This window comes from Antechinus flavipes, chromosome 3 (genome assembly GCF_016432865.1).
Source record: "Antechinus flavipes isolate AdamAnt ecotype Samford, QLD, Australia chromosome 3, AdamAnt_v2, whole genome shotgun sequence".
Lineage (NCBI taxonomy): Eukaryota > Metazoa > Chordata > Mammalia > Dasyuromorphia > Dasyuridae > Antechinus > Antechinus flavipes.
In genome coordinates, this window is record NC_067400.1 from 26,181,442 (window position 1) to 26,197,673 (window position 16,232).

The 16,232-nt window shown below is 38.1% G+C and overlaps 1 protein-coding gene across 1 annotated transcript in view; it reads left to right on the forward strand.

Annotated features, from left to right (window-relative positions):
- LOC127556983 (EGF-like and EMI domain-containing protein 1) overlaps positions 1 to 16,232 on the forward strand; it is a 585,752-nt gene that overhangs the window by 48,183 nt on the left and 521,337 nt on the right. Inside the window, exons 2-4 of the mRNA XM_051990486.1 lie at positions 5,278 to 5,412; positions 9,771 to 9,880; positions 13,246 to 13,350. Coding sequence (XP_051846446.1) covers positions 5,278 to 5,412; positions 9,771 to 9,880; positions 13,246 to 13,350 — 350 coding nt within the window. The remainder of the gene's footprint in view (positions 1 to 5,277; positions 5,413 to 9,770; positions 9,881 to 13,245; positions 13,351 to 16,232) is intronic.

Below are 16,232 nucleotides of genomic sequence, written 5' to 3' on the forward strand. Positions count from 1 at the left end.
GTCAGGAAGAGTCAAAAGTGACTGAACAACAGCCATCGTTAGTGCTATTCATCAGTTGCTAGTTCTCTTTAGATTGCTAGAATGCTTTTTAGAGTTTCTCCAGAAATGGATTATTCTTCTAAGAATGGAACACAGAGACCACAAGGAAAATTAATATTTTATTCTTCTATATATTGCTTTCTCTCCTTGTGCCTTGATATCTTCATAGAAAGGCATAACCATGCTGATTTTTCTTCTAGATCCTCTCCAATTTATTTTGCACCAAGCTACTAAAACAGCTTTCCTAAAACACATCATTTCTAAACTTAAAAACTTTCACTGGCCTCCTGTTGCCTCTAGGATAAAATACAAATACAAATACATAGTATTAATGACCTTCCCAATCTCATTATAAGAAAGTATGCTGCAAATCACAAATAATAAAAGAAATATGAATTAAAACCTCTTACATTGCAAGTTAGTAAAAATGACAAAAGAAGGGAAGAATCAACGTTTGGAAGACTGTTGAAAGAGAGGTACACGAGTGCTTTTGTTGGGATACAAATCAGTACAACTATTTCAGAAAGTAACATGGAATTATGCAAATAAAGTGTCTAAAATATCCATTCTCTTTGACCCAGAGATTCTATTATTAGACTGATATTATGAAGGAGATCGGTGATAAAAAAAGAATCTATATACACCATAGTATTTCTAGTACTTCTTCCAGTGATAAAAAATATTTGAAAATTTGAGATATGGCTAAAGAAATTGTACATGAATGTAATAGAATATTACTATGCAATAGGAAATGACAAATGTGATAGAATGCAGAGAAATCTGGAAAGATTTGCATGGACTTTACATAGTGAAGTAAGCAGAGGCAATAAAATAATATATACAATCGTATAGTAATATAAACAAAAAGGATCTTCAGAAAAAATATTATTTCAAAATTACAAAGAACAAGCTTGGTTCAAAAAAAATATGAGAAATAATCCTTATTGTACCCATTTGTAGAAGTGGGAGCTTTACAAATGTTATACATTGTATATATGTTCCTATATTTTATGTAACGATCAGTATACTTATTTTTTCTTTTTCTTAAAACAATACTATTTGTTACATGAGATAGCTCTCTGGGAAGAGAGGAAGGAGGCAAAATAGTGTGCAAAATAATAATGATGTAAAAATTAACTAAAACCATCAACAAAATGTATTTCTTCAAAGGACTTCTATAATTTAGCTATTTTAAAAAAATCTGTTACATTAATATATGCCTTAAAAAATCTTTGAGAATCATTTCTGCAATTTAAACTCTGCCATATTACTCAGGTAGCATGGCACGTGTATACTCACACACACACACACACACACACATATGTGTATGCACTATCACATACATACAAATATCTGTATTTACATATACACATAAATATTTGGCCTTAGAGTCGAGAAGATCTGGCTTCATATACTGACTCAGGTTAGCTGTAAGACCCTAGTTGACTCCTGTAATATCCTTGGGCTTCATTTTCTTGACTTGTAAAAGGAGTAGCTTAGATTCTGTAATCTCTGAGGCCCTTTGAGATTTAAATCTTTGACCTACTGATTCATGAAAACTTACTGTTTTGTTTATGTATAAACACATATGTATATAAACATGTATATATAATGCAGTATATTGTATATATATTTATGTGTGTGTGTATATATATATTTTTTTTCTTTCAGTTTTGCTTTCTTTGCTGTGTTCTTTATCCAAATTGTCATCTCTCTCTGCTTCATATGGCATATGTTTCTCATGGTATAATGATATTCTTTGAAACTCATCTACCACAAATTATTCAGCCATTCCCTAATTAATTGGCACCCACTGTGTTTCCAGTTTTTTTTTCCCTTCCCCAAAAAAAGAACTGATAGAAATGTTTTGTCATATATGGGACATTTCCTTCTGTCTCTGATCTCCTTAGGGGTGTTTGCCCAGTAATGGTGTCACTAGGTCAAAAGGTATGAACAATTTAGCATTAACTTATGCATATTATTCCAAATTGTTTTCCAGATCAGGGTATTAACATGCTTGTCTTCTTAAAAATTGTCTTTAACATCGACTATTTCTGAATTTTTATAATGATATTATTAGTAATAATAAACATATATAGAATTTCAGTATTTCAAAACACTTTAGGAATCTCCTGTCTCTCTGTCTTTGTCTCTGTCTCTGTCTCTCTCTCTTTGTCTCTCTCTCTCTCATATGCATGCATACACACACATACACACACACACACACACACACACCCCAAACTTGGGAACCTGGAAGTTACATGATATAATTATATCCCTTTTATATGTGATAAAACTGAGGCAAACAGAAGCCAAATGATTTGCCCAGGGTAACCCCACTAATTAAGTGTATGAGGGAGAATTTGGACTTAGGTCTTCCTGATTCCAGGTCCAATATTCTAATCACCAGGTCATTTCACTTCCCTTTATGATCTTGCCAATTTGATAAGTTGGAGGTAAAACTTCAGAGTTAAATTTGCATTTGTACTTCTCTTACTATTACTGATTTGGAGCATTTTTCATATGGTTATTGATTCATCAAACATTCTGAATTCTAAAAGCTATTTGTTCATGTTCTATGACCATTTATTTATTGGAAACTGACTTTAAGTCTCATATATTCACTCTCACTCAGCCCACACATCCTGTCTGTTGCCCATTGTACTTTGATCACAATATCCTTCATATGCACTCCCTTCTGCCCATTGATCAAGCTATTATACTAGTTCAGCTCCTTGTTACCTTTTGCTGGACAATAAAACTATAATTGTTCTCAGTGTTTCAGATCTTTGCTTACCTCAATCCATTTTCTGCTCAGCTAGCTGCCAGAGTGATTTTCTTAATGCAAAAGTCTAATAACGTCACCTCCTTATTCATTAAACTCCAGTGGTTCTCTATTTTCTCTAGAATCAAATATAAAATTATCTATATTTAAAGCTCTTCACTATGGATGAACAAAGGAATGAAGCCTTCATTAAGTACTTGCTATGTGCAAATCACTGTGCTAAATGCCCGGGGATACAAATAGAAAAGCGAGGCAGCCCCAATTCTCAAGGAGCTCACCTTCTACTGGTGGAGACAATACATATGGAAGGTTTTCAAATATTTTTCACAATAGAAAGTTTTATGGATATTAAGAAATGCCCCCTTTTACATATCATTTCCACTTATCAAATCACCTCAGGTTTTGATGTTCAACCATTTTTAGTCGTTCCAAAGATTTTGGTGGCAAGAACTTTTTGACTTCAGTCGTTGTGGCTTTAGTACTTACAGGTACAGTTGCCAGATTTTATTTAGAAATTTAGGCTTGCCATCTGGGGGAGAGGGTGGAGGGGGGAGGGGAAAAATTGGAACAGAAGTGAGTGCAAGGGATAATGCTGTAAAAAATTACCCTGGCATGGATTCTATCAATAAAAAGTTATTTAAAAAAAAAAAGAAAGAAATTTAGGGTTTGCTTCCCAGGATGATGACTAAGGGGCCAGAGCTGAAAACATTGCTTTTCTTAAGTCTTATTTCTGTAAAGAATACTTAAAATTGTAATCCTATAAGTATTAATAGGCAATACTGTATTTGATGAGTCCCTTAGTTATTTCTAATGTAATTTCCTTTTTAGCCTTGTATTTTAAGCCTTTAAGTAAAATTTTCAGAAATTCTGAATTTGGTTCAAACTAAACTAATAGGCATTCTTCATGTTCTGTGCCATCTCTTTTTTCTGTCAATTCACACAGGGCATTTCCTGCTTCTAGAGTGCATCTCCTCCTCAGTTTTCCCTTTCAGAATCCTTATCTTTTGTCAAAATTTAACTCAGGCGGCCTTTCCTGATTCCTAGTGGTTGATTGTACTTTCTTTTTTTAGTAATTCTAAGCCCTTGGAGAGGAAGGATTATTTTGTTTTTTCCTTTGTATCCTCAGTGCTTAGCATCATGCCTCAAACATAGGTGCTAAGGAGATTGTTTTTAATTGAATTTTGCAATGATGTACAGATAAAGAATGTGAATTATGTTAAAAAGAGTTCGGTTAAAATAAGAGATCCATAATTCAAAGTGTGTCGGAAGATAAATTACATGGTGAGGCTGTCAGTCACAAAAGAAAACAGGTGATATAAAAAGTTACTGCAGCCACATTCAAAAGACTATCTTAATAATTATGTAGCATGGAAAGGACCGTGAGCTATAGGCCAGTGCATTTGCCTTTGATTCCTTATAAAACTCTGCATTATGGTATTGATGTATTATTAAAGAGGTTAGTGAACATCCAGAAAAAAAAGCAGTAATGACAGCATCAGTAAAACATCTCTAGGAAACAGGTTGTTCTGAAATAACCTTCTTTCTTTTCTTTCCTTTTCTTTTTTTTTGATGGAATTGCTAGATTGGTAGATCAGGGGAATGTTGTAGTTAGAACTTATTTTGATCTGAGTAAAACATTTGGTAATAATTCTCCTCCTGTTCTTTTGAGCAAGATGTCTATATGTTCATGCAAGTTGGAATCACTTAGCATTGGTCAAGTGACCAGACTCAAAGTATAATCATTAATTATTCAGTATCAGCTTAGAAATGTGTCTTCTGTGCAGTGTCCTAGGCATCTGCACTTGACCTTGGACTGTTGAATATTTTTATCATTAACTTTAATAAAGGCATGGCAAACTAATCAAATCTACAATGGCACAAATTGGGAGAGATGGTGAATATATTGGAGACAGTATCAGGTTCTAAAGAGTCTTGCCAGATTAGAGCATTTGGCTAAACCTTCTGAAAGTAAAACTTGAAAGGGATAAATTATAAGGTCATATTTCTTCTTTTTATTTATTTGTTTATTTTTTTTAGCTAAGGCAATTGGGATTAAGTGACTTGCTCAGAGTCACAGAATCTAGGAAGTGCTAAGTGTCTGAGACCAGATTTGAACTCAGGTCCTCCTGACTTCAGAACTAATGCTCTATCCACTGTGCCACCTAGCTGCCCCCTCAATTTTTTTTAAGCTAGTTGTGTAGGTTCAAAAAGGAGACATGAAGGTTAATTAACACTCCATCTGGAAAAAAAATGGGTGTTTTAGTACACTTTAAGCTTAGTATGAGTCATCAATATGATCTAGCAGTATCCAGGAAAAAAAAAATAGAATCCTATGTCTCTATGGAACAACACAGGAAATAATGAAATTGGTTGCTCTCAGAGTGTTCTTGTATTTGAGAAATCGTGTCGTATATTTTATAAGCTTAATGTTGGTTTCCTTTTTTTTCTCCAAGGCCCAATGTGTGTGAGGAAGATGTTCTGGGTATGATTGGCCTTCCTCAGCCTTGTGTCCAGCCCTTCACTCGTACTGTAAAGCTATGGAAGCAAGGCTGTACTGGACCAAGATGGTGCATGGAGTATGTAAGAAGGTAATGGATCATTTCCCGCCCTTTATGGTATTTTTTTTTTTTTTTTACTGAATAGGGACTAGTTTTTGAGGGTATTATTTAAAATGTCTCTTAGTAAAATATGTCTGTGAATAATTATACACAAGATCTTGTCAGCTTCAGTCTTGGGATTTGTCTGTTATGATAGTGGCTGGATAGTTTGGATATGTCACGGATATGCTAACTGCTTTAGGCTTCTGTGACACTTAGGTTATCTGTCTCGCCAATAACCCAAATAACTTAGGTAATTTGGGATTTAAAACTATTATTTATAACTTGTAGAAAGGCCTTTAACTAAGGCTTGAAGACTTGGGGGGAGGTGGAAGTACAAACAAGGAATGCCACGTACCAAGTTGGTACCTACTTGAAACCTCAGGGAATCAACAGCTTTCAATTAATTTCTGACCCACCCTTGATATTTTTGCACCACTATGAAGCCTGCAGTGACATGAACTTTAACAGAACCTCTAGCTCTCACTTGGTTGTGGCACATAAGAAGAAATACAAGAAGCTCTCTGCCTTTGAAAAATGATATCCCACCCTTTTAAGGAGTAAAGACTTCAGAAAGATTTTTGTAAAAAGGTTCACAATAGCTCTTACCAAGCATCCAGGGGCTTCTTTTATTTGTGAGATCCAACATTTCATAGAATTCTATATAAATGAATCAGGTGTGAATTTGGGATACTTCAATTGAGGAGGAACAAGTGTTTGTCGAAATATAACTTGGAACTTATCAGAGAAATTATATGTATGGCATAATTAGATATACTATCACATATGTATATACACACACACACACATATATATGTGTGTGTATATATACATATACATACATGCATGAATTGGGGACTTTTTGAAAAGTATGGTCACCAACTGACCTAATTCTGTTGCTTTCCACACCTCACTCTAGTCCCATTAGTTAAATTAGAGCAATCATTGCTTTTAGAAAGGGTTTTTCAGTCAACTTAACTTTGGCTCCACTCAGCATCTCTGTCACTTGCCAAACCAAAATATCCTTTCATGAATGACTTTTCCCTTTGTCTGTTGTCTTTCTTTTTTAGAACATAAACTACTTGAGGGCAAGAATGGGTATCTCACTTTTTCATTTCTATTTTCACACTTAGCACAATGCCTGGTACATAGTAAATATTTAATAAATGTCCATTCATTCTACCATCTTTATGCAGGAAATTCAAGAATGATAATATATAAAGAAAGATGCAATCAAATATTCTAACAGAAAATACTTTGACACTGCTATTCTTTATCATGCAGATTGTTTGAATTAAATGTTGCCTTCAGGGATACAACCTTTGATCATTCCTTAGCTTTTGAGTCAACATGATCTTTGGATCCTAGGTTTATAGCTTGAAGGGATTTTAAAAATAATATATTTCAGTGCCCTCGTTTTTTTTAACAGGAGGAAAGTAAAACCCAGAAAGATTGTATCTAACTTAAATCTAAAGTCAGACAGACACTGTAGTAGAAAAATGTTTTGGATTGGAAATGCAACTTTGTCGTTTATCATCTCTGAGATCTTGGCTCACCCTCTCTGGGCTTGTTTCCTCATCTGTAAAATGAGGTCGTTAGATGGTATGACTTTTAAGATTGCGTTTAGCTCTCCATCTGTGCCACATGTGATAGAAAAGGAACTTGAACTCCAATCACCTGATTCTGAACTTGATGTTCTTTCCATTGCCCCTTACTTTGCAGGTTGGTAAGCCCCTGGACTCTTGTGGTGAGCCTCTGATCTCTCCTCTATCGTGATTGCTTCTAGGAAGGATTTCATATGCAAGTCTGAGAGTCCTTTAAGCATTTTGGCTGTTTACTAGTGATAGGAGGTTGAGTTCACGGAAGTCCATAACCACAATGATTTTTCAGAGATTGGAAAGTATACTCCAATATGTCAGCTAGAGATTTGTGTTCTCGTTCCTTCAATCATTCTATAATGATCTACAAACTTCTTGTGTGCCCTGTGCCATCCTAAGAAATGAGTGAAACAAAAACATTATATGGTTCCTGACTTCTAGGAACTCATGATCTAACTGAGATCAGGAGGTCTTAACTGAACTACAAAGAAATGCGTGACTTTTTCTATTTTCCAGAACAGACTTATTATTTATTGCTCTGGGACATTCTCTCTCCAAAGATAGATTGGCGATTGTTCTGTGGCTTAATAGACTTAGAGTGTTGGCGAGGCATGGAGAGTTTTGCCCAGGGTCATACATGCTGGCATGTAGCGAGGAAGGGCTATTCGAACTTAGGTCTTTTGGACTTTGGAGGACAGCTCTCTATCCTCTACATGAGACTGCTTTTCCCCCTGTGTGGGATTAGCTACTCCAGTGCATATTGAGATAGCTCTGGGACCTCATCAGCGGAAGTATTTTCTTCAGTGGCCCAAATCACAGACCCATTTGTGTCCTCCCATCCTGTGCCATTGCTATCTGAAATCCCTATAAGTGTACCTCTGGGGGTCCACCTAGGTGCTGGAGGCCTTCCTCTAGCATATTAGACATCACTTCTATACCAAGGGAGAGCATGAACTGTCTGGTGCTTATTATCCTTTGCTCTTGCTATGCGATTGGCCCATCCCCCAGTCTCTTTGATGGTATCCTTAATGCCAATTAATTGCACAGATGTCCTTGGCAATATGTCAGAGCCTCTTCATGCCCGTCACACACCTCTCTATTTCCCTGTGGGTGACCCACAGCCTAAATTATTTAGAGAGTGTAATATTTCTTGACTTGGAGCAACTCAAAAATTAGTATATGAAATTAACAATTGTTCAGAGAAAAATTGTGGGGGGTAGGAAGAGAGAGAAAGGGAAAGATTGGGGGAGAGGGGGAGAAGGAGAAAAGGGGAGGAGACAAAAGGGGAGAGGAAAAGGGCTAGACAAAGAGAGAAGAGGAAAGGGAGAGAAGAAAACAGAGAGAGGGGCAAAGAGTGGGAAAGAGGAGAAAAGATGAGACAAAGTCAGAGAGGTAAAGAGGAGGAGAGAGGGAGGGGGGAAGGAGAGGGGAAGAGAGAGGGAGAGGGAGGGAAAGAGGAGACATGAGGGAGAGAGGGAAAGAGAGAAGAAAGAGGGAGAGAGGGAAAGAGGAAGAAGGGAAGAGTGTGAGATTGAGCTAGAGAGAGGGAAACGGAGAGAAGAGAGAGAATGAGTGAGAAAGGGGGAGAGGGAAAGAGGAGAAAAGAGGGAGAGAGGGAAAGCAGGAGACAGGAGAAGAGACAACAAGAGAGCAATAGTACAAGCAAGAGAGAGAGAGAAAGGAGAAAGAGAGAGAGAAGAGAGGAAGTGAATGAGAAAAGGGAGAAGGAGAAAGGAGGAGAAAAAGGGAGAGGGAGAGAGTAGGAGAGAGGGAGAGAAAGGGAGAGGAAAAGAGAGGAAGAGATAGAGGAGAGATGGAGGAAGGAAGGAGGAAAAAAAATCTGTGTTGAAGCTGTGAATTAGTGATGGAGAAATTAGGACTTAAGTGCTCTTTAAATGTGGATTGATAGAGTCAATAGGTCGTAAGATGTAAGTAGTGGAAAACATCAAATCAAAGACTTAGGGTTACTAATGATAGCATGAATTAGGGAGAATATGCAGCATGATATAGTAGAAAGAAAGCAGGACATGGATTCAGAGGATCTGAATTCAAATCCTGGCTCTGCTTCTTGGGAACTATAACTCTAGATAAGTCCCTTAGCTGTTCTAAACCTCAGTTTCCTTATTTTTCCTTTCTCTCTCATGTGGCTTTCCATCTACTCTGTATATATCCTGTTATTTATATATTGGCTCCCCCAGGGGAATGGAAGCTCTTTGAGAGCAGATAGTTTTGTTTGCTTAAAACAATATCTGAAACAGTATTTAATAAATGTTGGTTGACCACCTTTCAGTTTGGTGCTCCAAGGGAGATAAAAGCTTTAAGCAAGACATCTGTGGAACCAATGATCTAGTGAGAGAGAAGACACAAACAGAAATTCCTCCACTCCCCAGGCATACTAGAGAATTGCCAAGCAAAATGTTCAGTGAAGTTCAAAAGGAAGGTCATTACCCATTGCTAATGGGAGAGAGTAGATTCAAGGAGCCCACTTTATGATCTGGGTGAATTAATTTTCATGGCATCAAAGAAAGAAGTAAATCCATACTCTTTTGTCAAGACGGCTTTATTACACACACACACACACACACACACACACACACACACACACACACACATATAATGAAAACCTGAAAACCTGCTGGAGCTGGAACAGAACAAGATCAGGCTTCAGCCTTGTGAATTTAATATGGCACTATGTTTAAAGCTGGGGAAAGAAGATGATGTTTCCCTAATCCCTGTTGCTCTGTTTTCTAGGACTGGCTACTACACTGTCTACAGACAGGTATACAGCCTGCGGCATCAGACAATCTATAGGTGTTGTCCTGGCTGGAGCCAGCGTCAAGATGAGCCTGGATGTCTGCATGGTAAGTCAATCAATAAACTATTAGGTGCCTACTATGGGTCAGGGACTGTGCTAAACTCTGGAAACACACAAAAAAGAGATAGAAGACAAAGTTCTTCCAAAGTTCATCATCTAGTGGGGGAGACGAGAAGCAAATAAATATGTACAAACAAACTCTGTGCAGGATACACAGGAAATAAAGAAAAAGAAGCCACTGGAAGTAATATGATTGGAAAAAGCTTCCTGAAGAAGATATAATTTTAGTTGGGACTTGAAGGAAGCCAACTTCTAGAGTTGAGGAGAAAGAGCCTTCCAAGCATGGGAGCAGCTAGAAAAAACCCCAGAGCTGGGGAATGGAGTGTCTTCATTGAGAAATGACAAGGAAGCCAATGGGCTTGGATCAAAAAAAGATATTGGGTTTGAAGGTGAGGGTAAGGATAAGGTAAAGCATAAGGAAACTGGAAAGGTGCGTGGGAGAGGTAACACAATGAAAGGCTTTGGATATCAAACATGATTTTTTTTTTATTCTGGAAGTGATAGGGACCCCTGGAATTTGATGAGCAGGAGGCAAAGTGGTCAGAGCTAAGGTTTAGGAAAAATCACTAGAGGCTGAATGGAGGAGGAATTGGAGAGCAGAGAGACCAAGACAGACAAACCTGTGGTACCAGCAGGCTACTGCAATATTTCAAACATTAAGTGATAAGGGTACCAACAAGTCATGGCAACAGATAGATATGGGGATGAGAGGTAGTGAGCAGTTGGGAATGACACCCTGGTGTTGATCCTGAGAGACTCGGAGATTGGTGTTTTCCTTGACAGTCATATAGAAGAAGTGAGTCTGGGGGAAGCGAGAGTTCAGTTTAGACATACCAAGTTTAATTTGTCTACTAGATGTGTCTGAAGGGCAGTGGGAAATACCTGGATTGGAGGACAGCAGAGAGGTTAGGGTAGGATAAGTAGATTTGAGAATCATCAGCATAGAGATAATTATAAAATCCATAAGAGTTGATGAGATCACCAAGTGAAATACTTTAAGAGGGAGAAAAAATTCTAAAAATTGAGAGAGAGAGAGAGAGAGAGAGAGAGAGAGAGAGAGAGAGAGAGAGAGAGAGAGAGAGAGAGAGAGAGAGAGAGAGAAAGAGAGGGAGAGAGAGAGAGAGAGAGAGAGAGAGAGAGAGAGAGAGAGAGAGAGAGAGAGAGAGAGAGAGAGAGAAACAGAGAAACAGAATTAACTTTCAGGGACTACAGAATGAGAATATATTTTCTAACTAAATCAGATTTTCTAACTAAGAAATGATTAGTAACTTTGGAAAGAACAGTTTGGGGCAAGATCAAAAACTGGGCTGCAAGAGGTCAGGAAGTGAGTAAGAGGATACAAAGTGGAGACACCTATTGTAGGTAGCCTTTTTGAGTTTAGTGACAAAGAACAGAAGAGATAAAACATAATGGTTGTTGGAAATGAAAGGATTGAGTGGAGGTTTGGGGGAATGGGGAGATATAGGCATGTTTATAGGCAGTGGAGAAGGAGCTGATAGGGAGAAATTGAAGATAAGTGAGAGATTGGGGCAGGACAGAGGGGGGCAATCTGTACCCATTCTATAGCATTGCTTCCATCTATTCCCACACCACCAGGAACAAGCAAAAAGCCCCGATTTGGCTCTTCAGGGCTTCAGTCGTATGCCTGCCAAGTTTTAGGTACCTTTAGAATTCCCACAGACAGAGAGCAGCTCTCTGGAGAGAAAACACACGCAGGATGGACAAAGAAACAGCCGAGATCATTTTTGTTAAGAGCATCTAATGCTGGGTTGGGCGCTGTGAAAGCATTATGCTCCATCTCGGTATTTAAAAGGCAGTTTATTTGAAGCCAGACAGGGCACACCTCTACTTCCATCCCCCCCCCTTTTTTTTTTCCTTTGCTGCTTTCCCCTATCGTCAGATTTGTCATCTGGAATCCAGTTCAATGGGGAAATCACTATAGGAAATCTAAATAGGTTTCTCAGCTTCTACGTGGCTTTGTTAATTGAGGAAGCAGGAGGGTCATTTACTTCTTAAGGGGCTTATGTGGTACTTTGGGGAAAAAAATAGGAGCCCTCTTGTGCTGGGATTTTGGAACCTTTTGAATATTTTCAGCAACCCTCAAATAGCAGAGCTAGCCCGGTTATTTCTTTCACTCACACAGAGAAAAATGGCCTGTGCTGAGCTCCTCCTATACCTGCGTTCTGGGTTGAGGTTCACAGCAGAGCTGCTAAAAAAGCTTCACTGTGTCACAATCAATGCAGCCTGGAAACGCGGCTATTCATCTCGCCTGCCATCCTTTACCTTGGAGACTTCACTGGTGTCCTGCTGCACTGCCCACTGGGTTTTCCGCTCTTGAAATGTCTTAGTGAAGTTGCTCTTGGCTGTCCATGCTAAATAAGAGCAGCGCAGAGCTGTCCGTAAAGGGAACTATTGTGGCCCGCTTCCCTGTTGTATCATTGCGGTGTAACTTTGGAGGCCGAGAGGGCGGGGAGGAGCCACCAGGTGTGTTGTCAAACCAGAATTACCATTCTGACCAAAGGAAATCACCAAATGCATATATGAAAGGTTTTGCAAAGCTTAGAGACATGGAGGCGGCAATGGAAATATTACTAAGTAAGAGTAAGCTCCCTGACAGCAGAAACCATATTTTATGGCTTAAAACCCCGGCCTAAATGGGAAGACTCCCAGCAAATATTTGGGCAAATGATTTATTTTTGAATTTTATTGGTGATGTTCTCATCCACAAAGTGCTTTATTTCAACTCATTTCAAAAAGCATTTCTTATGCACCCACTATATACCGATCACTTTGCTAGGAAGTGGACTTTCAAAAGGCTAATGGCAAAACAGTCCCTCAAGGAGTTCACATTTCTGGAAGTTGGAGGCAGACATTTTATGTATGTGCATATATGTATGTACATATGTCTGTGTATGTGTATATGTACATTAATATAGGAATTATATTTATACATATGTGTGATATGTATGCATGTATATTAATATGTATGTACATGTTATATACACACATATAGATTATATACATATAAATTAAATATATAGAAATGTATGGATATATACACATAGATACAAACACACATATATTTATACACACATATATACATACAATGTAAATAAGTGAGAAGAGCAGGGTTAATAGTCAGGGAATAAAGAAAGGAGAGATATAGGGATGATGGAGAAGATGGCCCTTGAATGAATGGAGCTAAGGATTTCAAGAGGTGGAGATGAAGAAGGAGGGCAAAACATGGGAGATGGACTGTTTATATGGGACCCAGCACATAGGCTCGACTGTACAAGGGAACACTGAGGATTGCCTGTTTTCTTTTTCCTTGTCTCTCCCCTGACCCCTTAGCCCTCTGCTCAGCAGGCCCTTGTTTCAATGGAGGCCAGTGTCCAGATGGAGAAGCCCAGGTGTGCCAGTGTTCGGTGGGGTTTCAGGGACCTCGGTGCCAATATGGTGAGTGGACAATGGCGGCATTGTTTACGCTCAAGACGCGGCCTGTGTTGGCTTTACGGAAAGTGACAGATTTTGTTGATTCAGGCAGATGACAAGGGTCATCTCTCTGGGAAGTGTGGAACACTTGATGTTAGCCAGTCAAACAAAAACCCAGCATGAATAATGGAACCAGTAGTGCAGAATATACTTTACAATGTGGCTTTAATTATTCACCATCATAGTTCAGAGTGCCCCAGTAAATATCCCATAATTTGTTTTGTAAAGAAAATCCCATTTTAGTAATCAGGAGCCCTCCTTCTGACCTCCAGTCTAATGTCTGATTGAGATTGCTGGTCTCTCCTTGACTGAGGGAGTTGTCTGTCTGATCCAAGAATGAGTAAAATAAAAAAAGCAACAGAATTCTCTGGCGATTCCTCATACTCACTCTCCTTCCAGGACTCCCCTGATGAAACTTTCATTTTTCACACCTCCGGGAAACTGGTTCTCTTTCTTTTCAAGGGCAGAACTTGACTGGTTGGCAGTTTCTGGGCACATGCTTTTAAAACATCGCTCACCCGAGAAAGTTCCAGGATTCATTTTATAAGACAGAATGAGTTCTCTTCCTTGGTCTTGCTCGAGATGGGTGTGCTTGGGAAAGGATTTGTTGTGACTTGATCACCTAATGCCACATCTCCAGAGAACTTCAGTGCTTTAATGCATCATTTTTGAAGGAGAAAAACTAGGTTAGAAAAAAAGAGACCGATTGTGTGAAAGCAAAGCCATATATTTCTTGAAATTTGCCCTTGTGCCCCGCTCATCCTCCATTCATCGTGTGCTCCTCTCTATCCCACTTCCCTCTTTCTTGATTTGATATTCCCTTCCCTGCTGGCCCATGGACCTCCCCAATGCCCCGTGTATCTCCCTGCACTGTTCTTCCTTTTCTACAAATGGCAGAAATGAAGAAGTTCAATCTGAAGGCTGATGAGAGTTCATCACTCAAGTTCATTGATTTCCTCAGCTCTTGGCAGAAGGTTAAGCCTTACATTTTCATGTGTCACCTCAGAGTTGCTTTTTCCCTTACATTAAGTTTGGTGCAGTAATCATGGCCGATAGCTTATTGGGTGAGGGGGGAGAGAGTGCAAAATAACATGTGATATGTGTTTCCTAAATGTTGAAAACACTCTAGAAGTATGAGCAAATCTAGTAATAATATCTAAGTACTTTTATTTATTTTTTTGTTTAGCTTCCTGTGCAATAAGTGTCTAAAGAACATTAAATATACAAGAGTAATAGCATAATACTGACTTATCCAAGAATCATTTTTATTTGGACTTTATTGTTCAGTTGTTTTAGTCATATCAAAATTTTTGTAACCCTGTTTGGGTCTTTTGGAGAGCAAAGTATATTTTTACTATACTGATTTGCCATTTTCTTCTCCAGCTGATTTTATAGATGAGGAAACTGAGGAAAACAGAGCTAAGTTACTTGCCCAGGGTGACACAGCTACTTAGTGTCTAAGGCCAGATTTGAAACTAGGGAGATGATTCTTCTTGACTCCAGGTCTGACATTTTATCTGCTGTATGATCTAGCTCTCCTACATAAATAAACAAACAAACAATTACATAAGTAAAATATGGATATATATATATATGTGTGTATATTTACTGTTTTTATGATATTAGATTTCCTTAGAATGAAATTACTCCCATTCCCACCTACTTACCACCCTTTCCCCCCAACCCCAACCCACCTCCACATACACACATACACACAAAGCACAAAAGTCTGTGATTTAATATATAAATCCTAAGAAATTGTCTGACTCACAGCAAGGTGACTGGGATCACAGAGCTAAGAAGTGTCAGAAGCATAATATATAAATACAGACTTCTCTGAAGCTAAGCCTAGCACTTTACTTACTACGTCAGATTTCCTTTTCTCTGATATAGATATAAAATAATTAAGCAATCCCATATTCATATTAGCTTTTTTTTTTAACCCTATTCCATATTCAGTGGAGTATCAGGTCTGGAATGAAGAAGACTCATCTTTTGAGTTAAAATTTATCCTCAGACACTTACTAGCTATATTAACCTGGACAAATTTATGTAATCCCATTTGCCTTAGTTTCCTTATCTGTAAAATGACCTGGGGAAGAAAATGACAAACTATTTTACTATCTTTGTTAAGAAACTCCCAAATGGGGTAACAAAGAGCTTCACATGACTGAAAAATGACTGATCACCAACAACAAATGTCACATCCTTGAATTATAAACATGGAATAGTTGAAGCTAGGTTATGATGTACTCCACTATCCTCCTGTATCTCTTTCCTAATCCTATTGGATTCCCAAGAACTTTCTAAGAGCTGAAGACTGAACAGCTGCAACAAAGCACCTATTAGGAAATGTGCCTTCACTTTCAATATTTTTATTGTTGTTCAAGTTTATTTTCTTGGAGATTTAGACTCTGGTTTGTTTTGCTTAGTTCCCCTCCCAAGTGGAGAACACTTGTTGACTTAAAAAGAAAATTGGTGGGCCAAAGGGAATGTTCAACATGGAATGAGAGATAAGATTTTTATTATACAATATTTTCCTCAGTAAGATAGATTCAGAGTTTAGTAACACTCATGGGGGCTCATGAAAGAATTCTGGGGACATACGAGCTAACCAACCATCTGAAATAAAAATGGAAAACATTGGAGAAAATGCAATAAGATACAGTAACAGGGAAAGCATTAAACAACAAGAACTAAAAGAAAACTGCATCTTTAGAACTCCTAGCACAAATTTGGCTTTGGGAAAGTACATTGGATATATAGTAGGTTAATTGTAAAAATGAGTTAATTGTAGGTTAACTGTTAAATCCTCTGGGATTAAGAAATTCTTGTTCCAACTCCGA